At 44.9% G+C, this 24,463-nt stretch overlaps 1 protein-coding gene across 4 annotated transcripts in view; it reads right to left on the bottom strand.

Annotated features, from left to right (window-relative positions):
- Positions 1–19,580, bottom strand: part of RNF149 (ring finger protein 149) — a 36,815-nt gene extending 17,235 nt beyond the window's left edge. For 3 of the 4 annotated variants that reach the window (XR_012669258.1, XM_048857650.2, XM_075130442.1), the window contains exons 1-5: positions 18,890–19,580; positions 14,636–14,886; positions 11,334–11,402; positions 8,201–8,283; positions 1,303–1,399 (exon numbers count right to left, since the gene is read on the bottom strand). Coding sequence is in view for 3 of the 4 variants with exons in the window: in XM_048857650.2 (XP_048713607.1) it covers positions 1,303–1,399; positions 8,201–8,283; positions 11,334–11,402; positions 14,636–14,886; positions 18,890–19,352 (963 nt within the window). In the remaining variant the exon portion in view is untranslated. The remainder of the gene's footprint in view (positions 1–1,302; positions 1,400–8,200; positions 8,284–11,333; positions 11,403–14,635; positions 14,887–18,889) is intronic. The other variant, XM_075130441.1, reaches the window with a different exon arrangement.
- Positions 19,581–24,463: the final 4,883 nt, after the last annotated feature.

Genomic DNA, 24,463 nt, shown 5'->3' with positions numbered 1-24,463 from the left:
TTGAGGTCTCTGTAAGCTGAAGCATGAAACTGGTTTCTACAACTGTGCAGCTGTAGGCAAGTCACTTCACTTCTCTTCCTCAGTTTCCTCCCCCTCTGTAAAATGGGGATAAAAGCAGTTACTTACCTTTCGGTAACTGTTGTTCAAGATGTGTTGCATATGTCTGTTACACTGCTGGTGTCTGGCGTCCCATGCACCCAGGTCTGAGTTTTCCCTAGAAGTACCTATGGGGTGGCACTGCCCACATCAAAACTCTTTATGATCTGAAGTGAGGCTACAAGAGTGAAGCCACCCTGTCACCTTCAGTTCCTTCACAATGGAAGCTGATGGCAGACTCCGATGTACTGGGGAAGGAGGTGGTGGGCCGTGTAATGGACAAATGCAACATCTCAAAATGAAGAAAAAATAATTACTTTTTTTGAACTGTAAGTGCTTGGATATGTCCATTACACTGTGGGTAATTCCGAACCTGTTATCCCAGGCAGTGGGGCTCAGTCTCATCAGAAGGGAGAACTATATGACCACTTTTCCCACATTTGCATCCTCCCTTGAAGCAGCTGATTGTGCACAATGCTTGGGGAACGTATGAAGCGAAGGCCATGTTGCCACTCTATAAATGTTAGTAATTGGCATGTGCTACAAAGGCTGTGGAGATCAAATGTGCTCTGGTCATGTGTCCTGTCAACTTTTCAGGAGGCATTACCGCTTTGACAGCATAACACTGCAATGCAACTAAGAACTAAATTTGAAATAAAATAAAAGAAATAAAATGGAAAATTAAACATCATGGGATAAAAAAAGAAAAAAGTACCATTAGATCAAAACAAAGCACTGAAGATTTTTTGTTCACAGGGCACACAAAACACTGACAGTAAGAAGGAACCGAAGGGTAGGGGTGGCTCCACCCTTTATACCCTCACAGCGCTCAGATGTAGACAGGGCTATCCTTGCGGGTACCTCCAGGGAAAACTCTCCGGCACTGGTGCATCCCGCCCCCCAGCGTAAAGGACATATACAAACACTCAAAGAATGAAACTTTTCCTACCTCAGAAAGGTATTACAAGATAGTTAATTAGCACTTTGTCAAGTGTAATATTAAGGATGAGTATTATAAATCATTACAGATTACTCTTGTTTGGATTCTTGTACCACAGCCATCACTGTGGTATCTATATATACACACATAGAGGAGATAATCTGGAGAAACAACTGCTCTGAATTTTTAAACAGGTTGATGTGCAGTCTTGCTTCCTGTTTTGAACGTCTGCAGTGCAGTTTTAACTCAATAAATATGTAACTCACCCAGTATCCCAGAGCTTTGATGACATCTAGTTTGCACATTGGACAAGTTCTGTGGTCCAACAGCCAGGGGTCAATGCAGGTCCTATGAAAGATATGCCTGACAAAAAAAACAAAGTACATTTGGTTTTAATTTTTTTAAACTATGATTTATTCTTTCAGAAAGCCTATTAATTTTCTAGTATATCCATCTTGAGGTTATTAGATACATTCATGGGTGAACCTTTTTAATCTTAGTAGTCATTCAATATATTAACCTATCTGTCAAAGTTGGAAGGCAATGGACAAGTATACTGACAGCATACATTGATAGTGCTTTTCTTTAATCACTTAGGAGTCTGGACTGATTCTTTAAAAAGGAGAAAGTCAGATTTAAAGGTTACTATATATAAAAAACAGTACTAGCCAGACAATACAGAAAAAACGGTTACTCACCTTGTCGTAACTGTTGTTCACGTCCATTCCAATCAGGTGTGTGCATACCCAACAACCAGAAGATTTTTCCCTTAGCAGCGTCTATAGGGTCTGCCTGGGTGCCCCCTGGAGTCGCATCTTCCATATAGCACCCTGCCAACCCCCAACCCCTTCAGTTCCTTCTCACCTGCTGCTCTGACAGAAGGGTAGGAGGGTGAGTATTGGAATGGACATGAGCAACATCTCGAAGAACAACAGTTACGAGAAGAAGAAAAAACAGTTACTCACACAGTGCTGGTTCGTGTCCATTCCAATTAGGTGACTCACAAGCCAAAGTTCAGGAGGTGGGGTTGGAGTCATCTACTGACTGGAGCATGGCTCATCCGAAGACTGCATCGTCTCTGGCCTGTTGTGTGATTGCATAGTGCGTATTGAGGACCACGCTGCTGGTCTGTGGATTTCCTGTGTGGCGACCTGTGCCAGGAATGCTGCTGAGGAGGCCTGAACTCTGGTGGAGCGTGCAGTGATCGGCGGAGCAGGCACCTTCGCCAAGTCGCAACACTCCCAAATGCATGACATGATCCACGATGAGATGCGCTGTGATGAGACGGGGAGGCCTTTCATCCTGTCTGCCACCTCTACGAATAACTAGACGGACTTTTGGAATGGCTTAGTTCTCTCTATGTAGAAGGCCAGTGCTCTGTGGACATCCAATGAGTGAAGGCTCTGTTCCCTGCCGCAGGAATGTGGCTTAGGATAGAACACTGGGAGGAAGACGTTCTGGTTGATGTGAAACTGGGAGACAACCTTAGGGAGAAAAGCCCAGTGAGACCTGAGCTGAACCTTGTCCTTATGGAACATTGTGTAAGGGGGCTCTGATGTAAGGACACTGAGCTCCGACACTCTCCTAGCTGAGGTTATCGCCACCAGAAATGCCACCTTGTATGAGAGGTAAAGCAAGGAACACGTCGCCAGTGGCTCAAATGGTGGACCCGTAAGTCTGTAAAGGACCAGATTAAGGTCCCAAGATGGGATAGGCTGGGCTGTTGTGTTTGCAGGTAGAGTCTATCGAGACCTTTAAGGAAACTGCTGACCATAGAGTTCGCGAAGACTGAGTGGCTGTCTGCGCCCGCATGGAAGGCAGAGATGGCAGCCAAGTGGACCCTTCTTGACGACAGACAGAGCCTGTTGCTTAAGATGGAGGAGGTAGTCCAGTACAAGTGGCACAGAGGCGAGTGTCAGCGACTGATGGTTCTCCTCTGACCAGACAGAGAACCTCTTCCACTTAGCAAGGTACGTTACCCTTGTGGAGGGCTTTCTACTTGTCTGACTTGATCAGAACAGGACAGCTCCACGGCCTTTAGCCATGGAACATCCATGCTGTGAGGTGGAGCGACTTGAGGTTTGGGTGCCGGAGGCAGCCATGACCCTGCGTGATTAGGTCCAGGACAAATGGTAGGGTGACCAGAGTCACCATGGACATTTCCAGGAGGAATGTGAACCAGTGCTGGCATGCCCAGGCCAGAGCTATCAATATCACTAGGGCTTGGTCCCTGTGGATCTTGAGGAGCACCTTGTGGACTAACAGAACTGGTTGGGAACGCGTAAAGGGGACGGCCTCCCCATGGAAGGAAGGCAGGCATCCGCAACAGAACCTGGGCTGTGATTCAGGAGCAAAATAGCTGATACCTGTTTGCCACGCAGAGCAACAGGAAGTCTATTTGGGGAAAGCCCTAGTGATGGAAAATTGAGCTCACTACGTCAGGCCGGAGGGACCACTCGTGGCCATGAAAAAAGTTGGCTGAGACTGTTCGCCAGCTCGTTCTGGATCCCAGGGAGGTATGATGCCTGCAGCGTATAGAGTGCTCTACATAGAAGTCCCACAGCATGAGGGCTTCCTGGCACAGAGGAGAGGAGAGTGCACCCCGTTTGTTGATATAAAATATCGCCGTGGTGTTGTCCGTAAGGACAGATACACATCTGCCTGATATGTGGGCTCTGAAATCCTGGCACATTAGGCGCACTGCTTTCAGTTCTCTGACATTGATATGCTGAGCTAGGTCTGCCTGAGACCAGAGACCTTGGGTCCTGAGGTCTCCCAAATGTGTCCCCCATTCCAGATCCAAGGCATCTGTCACTAATGAGAGGGATGGCTGGGGGCTGGCAAAGGGAACTCCTGCACAAACTACCTGTTTTCAAGCCAACACAGAGGGAGTCTAATATTGGGCGAGGTAGGGTTACAATGCTGTCCAAAGCGTCTCGAGCCGGTCAATAAACCGACGCTAGCCATGACTGGAGCAGGCGAAGTCTGTGTCTGGCATGCTGTACTAAGTACGTACAAGCAGCCCTATGCCCCAGCAGTTTCAGGCAGCTCCCTTCTATGGTCATGGGGAATTGTCTGAAGCCCTTTATGATGTCGCCCAGAGACCGAAATCTGGCTTCTAGGAGGTATGCCCTGGCTTTGGTCGAGTCTAGCACTGTGCGGATTTGGCCTCATTGAGAAGGAGACCTAGTTCAATGAAGGTCCTTCTTATGAAGCTGACCTGCTCCTCCACTTGAGATCTGGAGTGGCCCCTGATGAGCCGGTTGTCAAGGTATGGGAAAACCTGCATCTGCTGCTTGCGTAGGAATGCTGTGATGACTGCCATGCACTTGGTGAAAACTCGAGATGCTGCTGACAGGCCAAAAGGAAGTAAACTGATAGTGGCTGTTGTTCACCACAAACCCGAGGTATTGTCTGTGAGGTGGAATTACTGCTATGTGAAAATATGCATCCTTCAAGTCAAGGGCAGCGTACCAGTCTCCTGGAGCCAATGAGGGGATAATGGAAGTCAAGGAGACCATGCGGAACCTGAGTTTCTTGACAAACTTGTTGTGCTCCCGCAGGTCCAGGATGGGTCTGTGGCCACCCTTGGCTTTCGGTATTAGGAAATACTGGGAGTAGAAGCCCTTGCCCCTTTGTTCCTGAGGAACCTCTTCCACTGTCCCTACTGAGAGGAGGGAGTGCACTTCCTGTATTAGAAATTGCTCGTGAGAGGGGTCCCTGAAGAGGGACGGGGATAGGGGGTGGAAGGGCAGAAGGGCACAGAATTGGATGGAATATCCCCTCTCTACCGTGAGGTGCACACAGTGGTCTGTGGTGATACTGGACCAAGCACAGTAGAAAGGGGATAGACAGGATGAAAAGGTAAGAGGGGATGGATCCAGTTGTGGTACTGGTGTGCCATGCTTAACTGCACCTTCAAAAGGGGGGGTCTGGGGCCGGGAGGAGGCTTGGGCTGGCCTGAGCTCTGCCCCAAGAAGGGGTGCTGCCTCCTCCTACCACTCCTATTCCTCCTACGAGGAGCATCCTGGCGGTTGTGGGGTTGGTAGAACCTGGAAGGAGGCTGTGGCTGGAAATGCCTATGCTGGGTAAAGGAGCCCCAAAGATCTTAGTGTGGCCCTTCAGACTATGGAGTCTTATCCATTTTGTTGAAAAAGAGGGCTGAACCCTCAAAGGGGTGGTTCTGGATTGTTTGCTGGACTTCATGAGGCAGACCAAAGACCTGCAACCAGGAGCCCCTTCTCATTACAACCCCCGTAGCCACTGGATGCAGCAGATGCAGCCTCACGTACAATACCACTTGTAGGGACGCTCCGGAGACCAGCCTTCCCCCCTCCACTAATGCAGAGAACTCAGCGCGAGAGTCCTGCGGCAGGAGCTCCACTAACTTGGCCATCACAGCGCAGGTTTGTGTGTATCCACTCACGATGGCCTGTTGGTTTGCGATGCGGAACTGTAGTCCCCCTGTAGAATAGACCTTCCTGCCGAAAAGCTTGAGTCTTTTTGCCTCCCTGTTTTTAGGGGAGGGGCCCTGGAAGCTCTGGCGCTCCTGCTGATTGGCCGCATGAACCACCAGTGAGTTGGGGGGGCGGGTAGGTATATAAATGTTCATATCCCTTAGAAGGGACAAAGTACCGCCTTTCATTTCTCTTGGCCGTAGGGGCCAGAAAAGCAGAGGTCTGTCATGGGATTTTGGTAGTCTCAACTATCGTCTTAATAAAGGTAAGGCGATCTGTGAGGGACCAGAGGATGCAAGGATGTCAACAACTGGGTCCGATTCCTTCACCACCTCCTCTGCCTGTATGCCCAGGTGCTGGGCAGCACAGCGTAAGAACTGCTGGAGTGCTCTGTTATCCTCCAGAGCTGGGGCCGTCAACATCCCCGCAACCGCTTCATCTGGTGAGGATGAGGAGAGACCTGGCAGCAGACCTTGCTCACTGCCTTCGGTGCCCCATGGGTCTTGCGGCATGCGGTATTCAAGTCTGCGGTGCCCGGCCCGCCAGAGACGGAAATATTGGTGCCAAGGTAGATGCTGAAGCTACTGGTTCCGGCAGTGCGGATCTCGTCAATGCCAATGGAGTCAAAGTCGAAGCCGTCGGTGGTGCCGCTGATGGGAGGGTTGGTGCCAAAGCTGTAGCAGTGCTGGCGCTTCTGTCGGCGGTGGGATGGGGTGGAGGAGGGCGCGAAGGACACTGAGGACACCAACGCCGACCTGGACCGTGGACCCTGCACCTGGTGATATGCCCAGGGTGTCCAAAAGGGCCACTGTGACTAAGGCTGCCCCTACGGAGGCCACGGTGCTGGGTAGGGCTGGTGGTCGCAGCAGGATCTGGACCTCCTGGTCCTCTCGGAGCAATAGGAGTCCACCTCTGACTCCGAGGTCTCTGAGTAGGATGACCAAGGAAGAGTGGTGCCCTGGGCTGCCGGAGAGCGGTGCCGAGAGGCCGGGGATCAGTGCGGCTCCCCTGCATGTGCAGGCTGTGCCTGGGAGAGGTGCGCCATAGATGGGGATTGGCACGCCATCAGCGCTGGTTTGCCCCTCGACTGAAAGTGGGACCATGCAGTCACCGGCAACTTGTCTCTCCTCTGCGGGGGGGTGCAGCACAGTGAGGCGCATAAGGTCCTGAGCCGCCTCAAATGCTTCTGGCGTAGAGGGAAGCTGGAGGTGGTCACCTTGAAGGTCCGGGAACCGTGGGGGGTTTGGACTCAAGTAAACCCCAGCTGCGCTGGGAGTCAGTGAAACCTTAAAACCCCTCTCTGGCCTTCTCTTCTTTTGTGGCACCGGAGACAGAGCAGTGCTGCACCAAAGATGGCTGTTTATGGGCGGAGTCATGGCCGTGCTGTGAGGCTTTAGGGTCATTGTTTGGTGCTGGCTCACGCTCCGTTGGTGCCAGAGCACTGCGGACCGACGAAGTACTTGGCGCGGGTTCTGCAGACCCGGGGTTGGAATGTGGCCAGAGTGCTGCTTCCATCAGCAGGATCTTAAGTCTCTGCTCCTGGTTTTTAAGGGTCCAAGGTCGAAAACCCTTGCAGATCCTGCACTTGTCCTTTTGGTGGCTCTCCCCGAGGCACCGTAGACAAGAAGAGTGTGGGTCACTCTTGGGCATAAACTTGCCACAGTCCTCACAGAGTTTGAACCCTGGGGACCTGGGTATACCCCCAGAGTTGGGGAAGACTTCGTTGGGGGGAAACCCCCCCCCCCCAAAGTCTACTACTACTACTACAAGAAATAACTATTTAACTCCCGTTTACACTATTGTACAACTAACTAAAGAGGACACTGCCAAAGCGCTTGCAAGCAAGAGCAAGAAATATTCCAGCTAGCGGTCACTGCCAGTAAGAAGGAACTGAAGGGGTGGGAGGTTAGCAGGGCACTCTACGGGGAACCATGAAGGCGTAACTCCAAGGGGCACCCAGGCCAACTCTATGGACACTGCTAAGGAAAAAATCTTCTGGCTGGAGCGCATGCACACACCTGATTGGAATGGACATGAACAAGCACTCGAATAATAATATAACTACTCAAATATTTGGTAATACATAGCAACAACTACGCACAAAGCTTAATAAGAACAGTTAAAGATGAGATCTAAAGTACAATACTTGACCATGAAGAGCAAGTAGCCCTTGATTGGTAAAACCACCAAGACATCTGATTACAGACATTTTTAGAGAAATGACCATTTCAAGACTGATCAAAACATTAATACAAATAAGGAATCAATATTTTTATATTTCAAACACACTAAAACCCAAAAAGTGGAAACAGTTTACAAATTCTCTTTTTTACTGAGAATTTTTCAAGATCATGTCTCATATTTCTAATTATACATCTAATTTTCTTTAACTAAAGAGAAATGTTTCTCACAACAAAAAATGTTCCCACAGAACTAGTAGTAGTCACATATATACATCATACATAAGGTAATATTTTAATTAACAAGTTTATAACATTTGAGAGGCTGAACTCCCCACCACATTTATGAAATACCATCTCCTCATGCCCTGCACATGTTACTGGACAAACAGATAGCACAACTTCAGTGCATTGTATAGCTTCATGACCCCAAAACTCCAGAAATGGTTTAGGTTTCTAGGAACCTCATTAAATATTTCTTATGGAAAGTATGGTAAAAATAGATTTTAAAAGGCAATCAAACTTACTTGCATGGCAGAATTCGGACAATATCTTTCGGTTTGTAGTTTTCAATGCACACAGCACAATTTTCTGCATCAACATCTAAACCCTACAGAAAACACATTTAAATGGACAGGTAGACCAGGACATTAAAAATATCATGAATATAACAAGCATTGAGTCATACAGTATAATCATTTGAACAGAAAGCTTTAAAATGTCATAAATAAGAAGCAGTTCTCTTATTTAATTCAATTAGAAATACTCTACCAAAAGGTGGAGAAATACTCTACCAAAAGGTCCTTTGATATAATCAAAGTAACTGATCGTGGCTAAACCTAGACATATCACATGTTAATCCAAGCACTTTTTGGGTGACTTACTTCTCTGAACACTGGTGTTTTTAATGGGGTGCAATCAAGCATTTTAGTAAGCTAAAAATTATAATAAAGGTAACCATCTCCAGATGTATGAAATTTCACATGGTAAGTATGAAAGATATGGCAACAGACAACTCATTTAAACTCCCAATCTACAGTCTCAAGAGCTAATGAGCATTCAACATACTCTTATAGAGTTGAATGGTACCTCATCCTGCTTCTTCAGCCTTCTCCTCCCACAGTGCCCTGGTAAACAGGCTTGCACAGGAAATCTAAGAACGACTAGAGAGGAAAGAATCCGCCCTCATACTCCAAATGAAGCAGCTTAACAAGATTCTTAAAACCTCTCTCTCTAACCTCTCGCTCATTCAATCCTAAGAAAAGAGTATACTGAATGCTCATGGGCCTGAAGATGTCACATTGACACAGTAGTGTGCTGACTGGGCTGTAGGTTGAGAACCACCGCACTGTAGTCAGAGTACAGTGTGCAATTACTCATGCCATTAACACTTTTTGGGAGAGTCCTCCATGTTCTGCCCCTTTTGGAGTTACAGTTGCAATATAAATGTGAAGGAAAACTTAAGTATGAAGATATTTTGTATACCATGTAATCAATTTTAACTGAGTTGTATACAAAAACAAATATGAAGGATATCCAAATTGGGTCCTAGCATAAAAATACAATGCAAGTCTTTCATATCTGCAGGTTACTAAAAAGTATGGGTGTCCATTACCAACTCTTGTAAGCATTTGCAGTAATGTGAGTAAGATTGGATGATCAGGCCCATAATTTCTATTTTACACACTGTATGTAACAGTCATTTTAAATAAAAAGTTACTTGTAACATTTCTGTATTAGTTGCTAGTCTGTACGTTTAAAGTTAAATTGATAAAATACATTTACTACTGCAGATATTTTTCACTGAATGCAGGGGCAGATGCCAACCATGGCATATTTGATTATGTGCTACATAAGTGTCCATTTCACAATAATCCTCCAAACTGCTCAGAAAAGATCCACACAACTGTAAACATGCTTAAGGCTGACGTGTTTTTAAAGTGCTTCAACTTTGAATGTTGCTATACTATAAACACAAAAAGTCCTATATTATTTGTTACAATTGTGATGGATGAAGGGGAGGGGGGGCGGGAGAGAGAAAGAGCTCCCTTTTGTGGGCTCCCAGCCAACTAGTTGGCTGTGGAGTCCCTCTTGGTGGCTGTTCTCTGCTTGCTTTATCTGTAAAGGGTTAATAAAGTCCCCCAGGTAAAGGAAAGGGAGTGGGCACCTGACCAAAAGAGCCAATGGGAAGGCTAGAAATTTTTAAAATGGGGAAAAAACTTCCATTTCTCTCTGTTGTGGTTCTCCAGGAAAGAGGGGAACAGGGAGCAGTTACCCTATGAGAAGCTTTAACCCAGGCATGATCATCAGATCATACCTAGAGCTACTTATTTGGAACCCCCAAATGTGTAAGTAGATCAGAAATGTTTAGAAAGACGTGATTAGCTTTATTTCTGTTTACTTCTTATGGCTAGTGAACTCCTCTGTGCTAACCCCAGATGCTTTTGTCTGCTTGCAACCTTTAATCTGAACCCCAAGAAAGCTAGTTTGGGGGCTTAATTTTTGCAATTGCTCTTTTAAATCTAGCAAAAGCCTAAGTTCCAGATGTATTTTCTTTTTTGTTTTTAATAAAATTTACTTTTTTTTTTCTTTATAAAAGAACAGGATTGGATTTTTGGTGTCCTAAGAGGTTTGTGCATATGTTTAATTAGCTGATAGCAACAGCTAATTTTCTTTGTTTTCTCTCTCAGCTCTTCCCCGGAAGAGTGGGTGAAAGGGCTTGAGGGTACCTCACAGGAAGGAAGTCCTAAGTGCGCCTTCCTAGGTTCCAAAAAGGGGTTTTGCATTTGGATGGTGGCAGCGTTTACCAAGCCAAGATCAGAAAAAAGCTGTATCCTTGGGAGTTTAATAAAAGCCTGGAGCGGCAAGTATTAATTTTTAAAAATCCTTGCGGGCCCCCACCTTCTGCACTTGAAGTGCCAGAGTGGGGAATCAGCCTTAACAATAAAGAAGAGAAGAGAAACTGTTGTGATTGTGATGACTGGACCAAAGGAAAACAAAATATACATCTGTCCAGACAATGTAAGATACTACTTCTAGATAAACTCATTTCACAGAAGTACACCTGCTCCAGTAAGTTATATTAAATTTAACCGGTCTTTGCAAATCTACCTATAGCCTCACAAAGTAAGCCCACATGAGATGTAGAGAAAGTCCAGAAGTGAAGACCTATCAAGCTTTGTTAATATATACATTTTAAATAAGCTATTTCTTTGTCCATGAAGTAATGATTAGAAATATTTAAAAATCTTTGGGAATGAGACATTCTTTAAAGGATTAATCACAATTTGTATGTATTTCTTCCTATTCTAGAATCATAAAAAGAAAAACAGTACCAAGACTAACAGATTTGTAATATATGGAATTGTGTAATCAACAGATCATGGGAAATATTGCACAATTCAACTGTAATGTTGATATCTGGCACTAGCCAAGATCCTATGCTGGTAAATATATCTTTGTTAGATGTTAAATACCAGCCTTCATGCTTCTAGACAGAGAAATACAGGTTAACAACAAACAAGAGGAGACAGTCATGCACTAATTTATAGACAGCCCAACAGGAGTTAGTCATTTTTATTTTTAAAACCATAAATAAAATGAAGACAGCTTGCAAAGACCATTCTGACCAAACAAAACAATTTAAAGTTACTAAGTTACCTTGTCTCCATGCTTCACAGTATGCAACTGAAGCTGGTTGATCACTTTCTTGGTTTCTTTTCTGTGGCCCTTAAAGTGGTAAGAGAATGTTTAAAATAATGTTACACAAGTTCAGTTTGGTACTCTTTCACTTTTAACTAAATTATGAAAAACCTTCAATACTAGCGTGTTCTGTATAGTTTACAAAGCCTTCAAATACATTGAGGAAATTCCCACCTTTTGTCACTGCAGTAGGTTTATAAAGCCTTACACCCACCAATGCACATTAAGGAGGAGTGAGTTCCACACTGTATGGGGGCACTACAGCAAATACACACAGTGATGAGATGCATAAGAGCTGGGTATTGTCAGAGTGCAGATACATGTGGGGACAAGGACAAACAATCAATTCATCACTTTATAGGCAACCAGTGTAGAGAGGAAGAAGGGGAGACATAACAGGACCACAGTTAATCCAATGACCAAATATACTGGTAGTGCATAATGGGTAGTTAAAAAGGAATGTCAAGACACAGCGGGGTATCTTCCTTGTTATCTTGCCACAGACAATGATCAGAGAATGTATTTCATTTAACCTGAGAAGATGTTTCAAAAAATCATATCAATTGCATAATTCTCCAAATCAATTTAACCTGCTACATACTCCCTGTAAAGTTACAACTACGTGTAAGAGGAGGACATGGGGAGGGAGGAGCAGTCACACCTTAAATAGCCCCTCTTGATATAGAACTAGGATTAAAATAAAGATACTTTTTCCAGATGACAGGTTTCAGGGTAGCAGCCGTGTTAGTCTGTATCCGCAAAAGGAAAAGGAGGACTTGTGGCACCTTAGAGACTAACAAATTTATTTGAGCATAAGCTTTCGTGAGCTACAGCTCACTTCATCAGATGCATTCAGTGGAAAATACAATGGGGAGATTTATATACACAGAGAACATGAAACAATGGGTGTTACCATATGGATTATAGATTACAGAAAAATGTTATTCTGCTCAGTCTGGGTCTCAAATTTTCTTTTCCACTGCAAATGCAAACATATGCCCCTTATTGTAATGTGAATGGCATGCGGAGAGGACTTCAATTTAAGAGGACACTGTTTAGTTAAATGTTCATTAAAGTAAAAAATTCTTAAGGGTGATCTAAATCCTGTATTTGGATCCATGCAAGTGAAGCTTCATGCCTATTCAGAAATCCAGTGGAGTTCCACATGGACCCAAATCCACCATCAGGGCATAAGATACCAACACCACTTCACATGTGTCTTCTTCCCCGCCTCCCCTGCCCCCCCCCCCCCAAAAAACCCACTGAACTTAATATTCACCATTTACACAATCTACTTTTTGCACAATACTAATTTTAAACAACAAAGTCAATATAACTTTTTATATACTTTTTCTAATAAATTTTATCAGATTTTGCCACTGAATAGTAACAGTGCTTCCAACTGCAAAGGTTCTCTCTTTTTTTTTTTAAACTCTACCAATCAAATTAGGGTTTCCAAAAGACTGCCTGTAATAGTCTCTTCTCAGTTTTAGAGCCTGATCCTATAACCCTTAAACAAGTAGTCCTACTTGAGAGGATAGGACAACTTGTATGACTGAAGACTACGTAAAGTAAAAAGAAAGCAGTGAGCTGTAGTTCACGAAAGCTTATGCTCAAATAAATTTGTTAGTCTCTAAAGTGCCACAAGTCCTCCTTTTCTTTTTGCGAATACAGACTAACACGGCTGCTACTCTGAATCCATAAGTAAAGTTTGTAGGATCACATTCTTAGGCATATATTCATCACCTTGGAGCACCTCATTACATATGTTTAAAAATATCTTTCCATAATCTATCCAACTATTATGTTCTAGCTTTATGAAACAGGTTAAGCACAGGATTTGTCAACTATTAGCAATTTGCACATACTGATATGAAAGTATTTCCCACACCACCACCAGATTTAATTTGGACTGGAAATATGAAGTTCCAGGAAAAATTTTTATTGCTAACACCTAATCCTTACACAGGGCTTAATTTTCAATGCATTGTACAAAAATCTCTGCTTTTTATAATACCTCTATGAGCTATTGTATTAATTTTACTGACTGGGAAAGCAGGTTAATGATTGATGGCCCTCCCTCCAGGCCATGTAAGTCAGTAGCAAAGGCAGATTTTGAACTGGGTAGCTCCCGAATCTCATCCCCATACGCAGTCCACTAGACTAATGATTAACCTTTTTTTTCCTGCAGCCCACAAAATGGCTGAAGTTGTCCCACATCCGGAAGACTGGATTTTTTCCCCCCACAAGTTGATTTCCCATCCATTTCATGGGTCTCACAATAAAAAAAAAAAAAAAAAAAAGTGAGGTACACCGATGGGGCTGCTGAGCACCTACTCTTTCCCCAGTAATCAGCTCCAGAAGTTTGGAACAGCACTTCCTAAAGAGATGTAAAGTTGACTGCACAGCCCTTTGTGCTCACCCTGGGGCCAAATCTCCCCCTGGAGCAGTGAGCACAGATGAACTGCTCTTGAAAAGCAGAGGGACTGTAAAGAGGCAAAGGAAGTATCTGCAGCAGCAACTGAGGGGGAATGAACTGATCCTCTCCCTCCCCCCACACCTCCAGCTCTTACTGGGTCCTACTGGCCCAGGAAATTTGCTGCAACTCACTGGGCATTCCCCCAGCAATCAATTTCCAGGTCGTGGCCCACCAGAGGATTGGGGCTGAACTACAATTACAATGCCAGCTTCAGGGTCAGCTTTTGTAAAGCTTTACAATACAACACTTTAGATTTATAGGATACTACTGGGTTAATTTAAGAGCATTAGTGGCTGGCCCATTGACTCTCTCCATTAAACTTTACTCAACAGAGCTCTCTAGCTGAAGATAGGGAATTGCTTCCTCCTCCTTTTCCAAAGTTACAGTTTTAATTGGGAGGGGAAAAAAAAAAAAGAGAATTAATACATCTCACCCAGCAAGCACTAGTCATCAAACATTGCTCTGTACCAAGTGTCACAGAAATTGTTCCCCAATTCTAAACTAAACACTGATCTGGTAGGAGGCAGATATTTCAGATAAAAATCTAGTTATTAAAGCCAATTAACATGCTGCTTATAAGTGTATTCATTTAAAAAAGTATTAATTTTAAGCAGTATCCATGGTCTGTCAGACAAGAAAATATGGCGCTAAACAACATTTCAATAAAATTAGTAACAGATCCAGACAAAGAATTTTACAGGAGACGTTCAGGGGAGAGAAAACAAACTTTAAAAACTTTTAATAAGGTTATTTTAAAATCATTATCACCATCTGCAATTACCTGGCTTCCAAATTGTGACCCAGTATATAGAAAACGTTGTATATAGTAAAATATAAGCCAGGCTAGTGATATAATCATCATGGTGATAAAAGCGATGGCTACAAACACAACTGACTGTCCACTGATATATTCTTGCACATGTCTTGTGCCAACACCAATAGTCATTTTTACTGGAATCCCTCTGCGTACTGGTTCCAAAATTTCTATCCCTTTTGGATATCCAACCATAATTACCACTGTATTGCCCGTTCCTGTTGGAGAAAAGGGGGGAAAAAAAAGTCAACAGAATGCACTTACTCCAGTTTATTATCTGAATGCAATTCAATCTTTTAAAGTTAACATATAAGAGGTGGACAAGATTAATGGAAAATGCTTAAAATTCTGAAAACAAAAAATTACTTTGACAAAGCAAGTTTAATTACTAAAAACAGCTTACATTGTGAAATTCTCAAATGGAATAATATATAAGAACCAGACATAATTATACATGAACCAGACATAGTTGAAATAAAACATATCTATTGAGGCCCCGCATGCCTCATTCCACAGAATACAATGGGATGCTGATCTGAAGATTCATTTAGCAAATAAAAAGATCAGTACAATTTATTAGGCTTTGAAGTCTCTATTTAAAGTACTAGAATGCATTCACGAGCATCCATTTGTTAGTTCATAACTCTAAAGTAAAGGAGTACTTGTGGCACCTTAGAGACTAACCAATTTATTTGAGCATGAGCTTTCGTGAGCTACAGCTCACTTCATCAGATGTTTACCGTGGAAACTGCAGCAGACTAAAGTCTGCTGCAGTTTCCACGGTAAACATCTGATGAAGTGAGCTGTAGCTCACGAAAGCTCATGCTCAAATAAATTGGTTAGTCTCTAAGGTGCCACAAGTACTCCTTTTCTTTTTGCGAATACAGACTAACACGGCTGTTCCTCTGAAACTCTAAAGTAGTAGCTGAAGATAGAACAAAAGAGCTTGATGATTTTGTCACATGTAATAGACAGTTTCAAGTCAGATCCCAAAGTACTCAAGCCAGATCCCAAGTATTACTCTGGGATGAGACCAACAGGAATTTCAAGTCTTTTTAAATGGTATCTGTCAGAGAGTTTGCTGTGGAAATACTTAGGAACTCGACTTGAAAAGGCTTTATATTCATGTGAGAGTTACTTGAAGTTATAAGTGCTTTTTTAAAAAAAAATCAGAGCACTGTGGCAGGCCAGACAAATAGAAGACATGCATGGGACTTACTGTAAACAAAACCAAAATTTCCCCTTCCCTAGAGGCTTTATTTCAGTTTATCGAAAACAGCGTATTCTCAGACCTTCGTCAGAGGTCTTGAGAGGACCTCTTTCTAACATCTTTCTAAAGCAAATAAATTGCACCTAACAAAGAAAGGGGGTTTACTTGCTAACAATGTTCTGGAGACCCACAGGTGCAACTTTCAGATGACCTGGGAGGAGACAAGTATTGTCCCCTATTTCCCTGTATGCTAAAACTATTATGGTTCTTCAAAGGATTACATTTTCCAGCCTGCTTTTCTCCTCCCAGTTCTGAGGCAAGGAACGGAACGGAACTACAAGAAGCCAGCTTGATACCCTGGGGTGGCATAGGGAATTATTTCAACCCACCCTACTCATGAAACTATTGACTTCAGGCTTTAAAGCTGGGATCAACATAATGGGCTTCCTTATACATTCCAGACTGCTTATTCAAGACCGTTCCCTCCCCATGAAGATATGTTTTGATGGGCAAAAATGTTTTTTCCAATTGCATTAACGTCACAATTGCAAAACCCCATTAAAATGTAGGCTATTTGTGTTTGAAGCGGTGTTAGCTGGTCACACCACCCAGGCTCCCTCCTAAAACTACAATATGCTGTAGCTTCAAATGTGTTAGCTTAACACAACTGAAATACCCTATGCAGGCTAACAATTCAACAAACCCCTCCATTACCCACCAAGAGAAGGCCACATTTTTCTGACTCCAGTATTTATTAAATCCTTTAGAGGCAACCTTTGGACAGGATAATGCTGGAAGCAGGAGGGTTCTCACACAAGCCTAAGAGGACTGCACACTCATGCGTGTTAAGAAATTATTACACTGCCATTTCTGTACATGGAGCTTTACAAACCAGCAAGACATGTCTCTGCCCCAAGGAACCTACAATCTAAAGTGGACATAAAGCAATACTGAAAACTGAGAATTCATTTCAAAGATACAAATATCCTCATCAAAAATCTTTAGTTTTTAAAGCTTGAGCCTCTTCCAATGGAATAATACTCTCCATCCAGAAGATTTAGATCTTAATGTCACAGTTGGCCTTTTTTTAGGTTACAGAACACCCACCACTCTAGGCATTACAAGGATAAAAAACAAGTAATTAGTTAATAAGGGGGGGAAATCAGAAACAATTTCCACCTTTAAACCAAGCCAAAGACCATTACCAGCTATAGAGAGCAGTATCATCAATGATACATAAGGAAATTTAGATCACTTTTTACTCTCCACATACATGCTACAGAAGAAAAGATTCTGGCAAGAAAAGAGGTTTTTTTTCAGAAGACAAACATCTAGTCAACCAACTAACCGTACATGTATTTATTCAACTCTAGAAGCTGGAAACAAGTTTAAAAAAATCTCATTGCATCTGCACAGCCACTCATCCAAAATTAAATACTTTTACTTATTTGTAATCCAACAGATGAAAGTCTCTCTTTTTTTATAATATCTTGTTATTTATCAGCATGGTTTATCAACCTTTGCTAAGCACTTTTTAACATTCTGTGTAGTTTAATACTAAATAGAGAGCCAAGGAAGTACAACAAGTAGCTCTGATCCCACTCCGGATGTACATTAAACCTAGATGTGTATAGCTCAGAACCACATGTATCCAAATCTTAAACAGGAAAGTATATTCGATATGTCCTCTTGTTTGTTGTCTCCCCCCTTCTTCTGATGAAATAAGTTATACCAGCAAAAACGCAGTTTTGCCAGTATACTGTCAGTTTTTTCACACCTCTGACTGAAAAGAGTTACTGACAAAAGTACTAGTGTAGACATAGCCTTACAAAGCAGCTTAACAGTACTAGTTAATCATGATTCCAACTTGCAGGATGGTGCCACTCACTTATTACTTCAAGAGGGACTTACTTCCCTTCAGGGTTTCAAATATACTTTGAAGCAACAGCACTCCAAAGTTGACTTTTTCAGCTAATTTTACTAGGAGAAAAGAAAACTGCCTCTTGTTTTTAAAAAACTACCAAAATGTATTTAAAATCCTCTTGAAGGATTGCCAGGATACTAGTAAGATTATTACACAGCAGCAGGTTCACTGGCATCTGCAACAGGGTTTTTCCCACTATGCTTTGATTTCTTACTCCTTGTATCCTGCCCTGAAGGTCGCCTCCTATGCCTTTAAACATACTTGATGGTAGTTAAAAAAAAATTAGGTGTGTGTGGGTTTTTTTTTTTAAATAAAGTTCTCAAGCAAGTAATGCTTTCACACACACAAAATTCAGCAGACTGTGTGGAGCCAGAACACTTGAGCTCTTACCTTGGCAGGGTTACAGACACTGTATGTAAGCTACAGATAGACAGGCATGCTTAGACAAGTCAATTTGATCCCTCTATACATCACTTTTCTCACCTTACTTCAGAAAGGTGTGAGGATTATAAGGTGTACTTTGACGATGAAGTGGTAAGTACTACAATAAAGCCTGCACTAAAGACTCATCCAATAGGTAATTCCCTGTCTTAAGTGACCATTTTTACATCTCTGCGGTATCCAGTACAATTTTGTTCAGCCCGTAGTTAAAGAGCAACATATTCACTTATGATGTATTACGTGCTCAGATTCTGTGGTGCTTCTCACAGTAGTAAGACCTGGGGCAGTTGCTTAATGGTTTCACTGCAACACTGCTTGATAATTTCTGCGTCCCTTCCTAAAGGCTTGGTGTAAAACTTTGTGCCTCTACCAAACAGACCCCTCGCTTTAGTATTATGTGTAGTGACAGGAAACAAGCCCTACACGTCCTTTTTAAGGGCGCTTCATGGTGTTCCCCTTTTCCCTTTCCCCCGAAAAAGCATCTCGTGTCACCGGGGAATGTTGAACCCAGACACACACTCGCCCCCCCTCTCCACACCCCCCCCAAAAAAAAACACCTCCCTCCCCACTGGGCCCCTTTTCCTCCGAGCCCCCCCCCCGGCCCCGCCCGCTGCCGACCCCCCAGGGCCCAACGCCGCCCACTCACCAAGGTGAGACATGGAGACGGTGGCGTTGCCGAAGCGGGGCTCGTTGTAGATCACCACGGCCACCGCCCGCTTCCGGGCCGCGTTGGTGACTTTGTCCTTGAAGGTGCAGCCCCCGCGGGCCACCAGCGCGATCCAGGGCGGCGGCGGCTCCCCGCCGGGCGGGCCGCGGCTCCCCGGCGGCAGGGGCACGTCGTAGTCGGTGTCCGAGGCGCAGCCCTCCATGCGGCGGGCGGAGGCGCCGCGGGGGATGCCCACCAGGCCCTGCGCGCTCTCCTTGGGGGAGCTGTCCCCGTAGCGGCCGCTCTCGGCGCTGCCCCGCACCGTGCGGTTGCTGAGCGGCTCGGTGTAGGCGGTGCTCACCCACGCCGTGTACCACTCCAGGAGCCGGGCGCCGCCGCCGCGCGGGGCCCCCAGCGCCAGCAGCGCCGCCGCCACCAGCGTCAGGCGGACACGGCACAGCATGGCCCGGCCGCGGCGAGCGGGGAGACCCGGGCCGCCTGCGTCTCACGTCTCCTGCCGGGCCGCGGGACGAATGAGAGGCGGAGGGGCGCCGCCCACTTCCCCAGCCAGGCCGCCGCCGCTCCCGCGGCGCAGGTAACGGGCGCCCTCCCCGCCCTCGTGGGAGTTGCGGCCGGAGCGCAGCTAATGGGAGGCGGAGGCCGGGCCGAGCCGGCTCCTCCCCCTCAGCGGGGCCGGTGGGCGGGGCCGGCCGGCGAGCTACGCGGGGGGGGCTCTGCGCGCGGCTCCTTCGCAAACCGCGGCCGCCAACAGACCCGCCCTGTGCGCGCGCGCACGCGCGCAGGGGCCGAGCGGGGGAAAGGAGTCCTCGAGTTAATGTCCCCTGGCCCCCGAAATCTGGCCCGCTCCCTCCTCCCCCCCGACCATTGGCCCTGAGAACACGGGGCGGGGGCGGAGCCTTAACGGCTCGCGACCCTACGCGCGCCGGAGGAGCTGCCGGGTCTCCCGGCTTGGGGGACAGTGGAGGCTGCCCGCTCAGCGCCCGTGCTGTCAGCGCGTGAGGCCCCGGGCACGTGGAGCGTTGGGCGGCCCCGATCCGGCCGCCCACGCGGAAGCACGTGCTCAACGGAAGGGGTCCCCCTGAAAACGATCAAAGTGAAGCCGGGCACCTGCCCTGAAGCGTTTGCAGGGTCTGGAGAAAAGACATTCCCCGCCTCCCAGTGCTCAGAGCCCTGCCAATGGTGCCCAGGGTGTAGGTCGTGGGCTGGAAAGGCCAAGGCAGCAGAGACCCAAGGAGACCAAGAGGATGATGATGATCACTTGGATGTCTGTATTTGTTTTTCAATGCCAGCAAGAGGATGTGACTAATTGAAGGCCTGGCTGCAGGCTCGCCCACGTTTGGTCAGTGACACACAAGCTAGTCACTCACTCCACCCTCCAAAACACTCCTCACCTGCATTGTAGGGGTCATCCCCAGAGGAGGATGGGAAGGAGAGAAATGGATGAGAGGAAGTGAGGGTGAACAGAGGGTCAAAAGCCAGGTAGAAATAGAGAGGATGGGCAAAAATAGAGCATGACAAGGAGGAGAGCAAAATCATTGAAGGTAAAGAGAGCTCAAATAAACATTTAAAAGGGATGAGGAGTCTGGTGGCACCTTAAAGACTAACAGATTTATTTGGGCACAAGCTTTAATGGGTAAAAAAACCCACTTCTTCAGATGCATGGAGGGAAAGTTACAGATGCAGGCATAAATATACTGACACATGAAGAGAAGGGACTTACCTTACAAGTGGAGAACCAGTGTTGAAGGCCAATTCAATCAGGGTGGATGTGGTCCACTCCCAATAATTGATGAGGAAGTGTCAATACCAAGAGAGAGAAAATTGCTTTTGTAATGAACCAGCCAGTCCCTATTCAAGCCCAAATTAATGGTGTTAAATTTACAAATGAATTGTAAATGCGCAGCAGTTTCTCTTTGAAGTCTGTTTTTGAGGGGGTTTTTTGTGGAAGGATGGCTACTTTTAAATCTGTTATTGAATGTCCAGGGAGATTGAAGTGTTCTCCTACTGGCTTTAGTATGTTACCATTCCTGATGTCTGATTTGTGTCCATTTATTCTTTTGCGTAGAGACTGTCCGGTTTGGCCAGTGTACATGGCAGAGGGGCATTGCTGGCACATGATGGCATATATCACATTGGCAGATGTGCAGGTGAATGAGCCCCCGATGGTGGGCTGATGTGGTTGGGTCCTCTGATGGTGTCACTAGAATAGATATGGGGACAGAGTAGGCAACGGGGTTTGTTACATGGATTGGTTCTTGGGTTAGTGTTTCTGTGGTGTGGTGTGTAGTTGCTGGTGAGTATTTGCTTCAGGTTGGGGCTGTCTGTAAGGGAGGACTGGCCTTCCCTCCAAGGTCTGTGAGAGTGAGGGATTGTTTTCCAGGATAGGTTGTAGATCTTGATGATGTGCTGGAGAGGTTTTAGCTGGAGGCTGTATGTGATGGCCAGTCGTGTTCTGTTATTTTCCTTGTTGGACCTATCCTGTAGTAGGTGACTTCTGGGTACCCATCTTGCTCTGTCAATCTGTTTCCTCACTTCCCCAGATGTGTATTGTAGTTTTAAGAATTGTTGATAAAGATCTTGTAGGTGTTTGTTTCTGTCTGAGGGATTGGAACAAATGTGGTTGTATCTTAGGGCTTGACTATAGACAATGGATCGTGTGATGTATCCTGAATGTAAGTTGGAGGCATGTAGGTAAATATAGCGGTCAGTAGGTTTCCGGTATAGGGTGGTGTTTATGTGACCATCACTTATTTGCACTGTAGTATTCAGGAAGTGTCCCCTTTAAAAGGGATGAACAAATTGTAGACCAGGATTTCTCAGTCCCTGGGTCAGGACACAAAATTGGGTCACCAGAATGTTTCAAAAGGTTGGGCGGTGGCTCCTGTGGCTTCTGTCACACAGAACTGGCTGTGCTCGCCTACCTGCTCCAGGCGCTGAAACTTCTGGGATCCTAGTACCATTCAGGTTTGGCTCAGTCATCATGATGATGGGACCCTGGGTAGGCTAAATTTGACTGAATGGCACTGCAACCCCATGAGCCAGGTCACAACTCCACTCACACAAATTTGGTCCAGTCAGGGTGGCAGGTCCAAACCCCAGGGATGCTGAAACCTCAGAGGTTGCAATGCCTGGAATGGAGAACCAAACCCAGCCCAGCCAGTCCCACAGCATAGGAGATGCCACTGTGAGGTGAGTGCCAGGCAGGACCTGATCAAAACCACCACAGGGCCTCCACCCTCAGACTATTATTTACTGGGTCATGACAGGCCATAAACATTTACAAATGGGTCCTGAGCCCAGAAAGGTTGAGAAACTGTTATAGATATTTGTCTGAGAGAAAACCTGTAGACTGGAAAACACTGAATTATTAAAAAAAAAAGTGAACAAAATGAAAAAAGCCTAAGGCAAAAATAAAGATAACAGTTTTATATATTGTTTTAGTTGTATGAAAAGTTTGAGCTATACAAAATAAAATTTATATCAAGGATTTAATGATTTCGCTGTTTTTAGTGCCCAAGTAATCTGCATGTTTTCCCAGCTACTCTCTCTCCCTAGTCCCCAACCACTTTTAATGCTCTCAGGCACCAACATTTTCTTTTAGAAAAAATGCATTATGTGGTATGATCATATTACGTCTGATATGTTGTCAAACGAGGCTTCTCCTTTTCCCACTAAACTGATTGAACCAGTAGTGATCATAACACCTCGTAGCAGTTCCAAGCCTTGAGCGCTGTTGACCCTGTTTATACCAGCAGAACAGCTATTTTCCCTGTCAGCATGAAGGTTGATATGTTTAAAATTCCATTCCAGGGGTTAAAGTAAAAATTCCCCAATCCATCTACTCTTTAAAAGTGGAGTATAGCAGTGGCTCTCAACCTATCCAGACTACTGCACCTCTATCAGGAGTCTGATTTGTCTTGCATACCCCTAAGTTACACTTCACTTAAAAACTACTTGCTTACAAAATCAGACATAATCTTACAAAAGTGTGGCAGCACACTGTTGTTGAAAAATTGCTTACTTTCTCACTTTTACCATATAATTATGAAATAAATCAATTGGAATATAAATATTGCACTTACATTTCAGTGTACTGTATATAAAGCAGTACAAACAAGTCATTGTCTGTATGAAATTTTAGTTTGTATTGACTGTGGTAGTGCTTTTAATATAGTCTGTTGTAAAACTCGGCAAATATCTAGATGAGTTGGTGTACCCCCTGGAAGACCTCTCTGTACTTCAAGTGGTAAACATACCCCTGGTTGAGAACCACTAGAGTAGAGGAAGCCAGTACAGTTAGAGCACTCTCTAAAACTTCTTGGCAATGTAGTTTTAGGACTCTCTCCAAAGGCACTCAGCATTTCAAGAAAAAGATCAAAGTAGCAAAATCAGGAGGACAACCAAGACTGAGAATTAAAGGAACATATAAAGTACTGCCAGGGGTGGGGTGGGGGATAAAAGGAGTCAAGAGCTGTGGAGACCAAAGAGTTAAATGTAGAGATCATGGAGTTGAAAGAAGAGGGGTTAGAGAAGCAGAGAAGTCAGAGGGCGGTAAGTTGGAGATGATGAATGGAGTTAGTGACAGACTAGAGGCAGACAAAAGGTGAGCAGTGTTGAAGGACAGCAAGTGACAAGACAGGGAATTCAGAGTGAACAAAAGAGCAGTGTTTGATAAAAACTTTATCAAGAGAGGTGACCAAGATGGTGCATTGAGTCAGTCCAAAAGTGAAGATCAAATGAGGAGGTTATGGAAAGGCAATTATAAGCAGCCAGTGGACATCAACGTGGAGATTAAAGCTACCACAGATGCGAGCAGGAGATTAAGATGAAAGGAGGAAAGAATTGGCATTAAAGTCAGTAACATAAAGGGAACTGTACATAACAGCTGCAGGGCATGCAGTTTTAAGAATGTAGGGTGGTGGAATGGGGGGAGAAAGTGCTGACTAATTAGATGGGTAGGAAAGGAGCCCAATACTGAAGGGAAGAGGCCAGCTGTAGACACAAGGAAAGAGACTGGGTTGGAGATAGAGGGATGGATTGGATTTCAATGATTGTGAGGAGTTAATAGGAGCTAAAGGCTGTGAGTCAAATTAATTTCTTGGATGTGGCACAGGAACTCTGGAGGGGGAAGGCTGGCTAGCTTAGAGGTTGGTGAAAGTAGGTAATAATGTGGGGGAGGAAGAGAAGAAGAATGGTGGGCCTTGGCTTGGGAGAGATTGCCAGAGAGTAGTCAGTACGAACAAGATGGAGATGAGAATTAGGGAGAGGAAGGGGAAGAAACAGCACTGAAATGAAGTTCCATAGTACTATTAATTCACAAAAGATTGAAACCAATGCCTTGTCGCTTGCCTGACACCTGCATGTATAGGAATGAGTGGTGAGCTGTATTAAGAATGATGTATGGCTATAGGATGCTGTGTTACATTGAGATTAAACCAAATACAGAGAGGAATGGAGGGGGAAAAAAAGAAGAGTGCATGTTTTCCCAGTGTATCCCTCTCCTTCCTCCCTAAACATCTGAAGAGCTGACTGTCAATTCCCAGATTCCCTTTA

This window comes from Caretta caretta, chromosome 1 (genome assembly GCF_965140235.1).
Source record: "Caretta caretta isolate rCarCar2 chromosome 1, rCarCar1.hap1, whole genome shotgun sequence".
Taxonomy (NCBI): Eukaryota; Metazoa; Chordata; order Testudines; family Cheloniidae; genus Caretta; species Caretta caretta.
The sequence above is the reverse complement of the archived record's forward strand: the minus strand, read 5'-3'. Positions and strand labels throughout refer to the sequence as shown.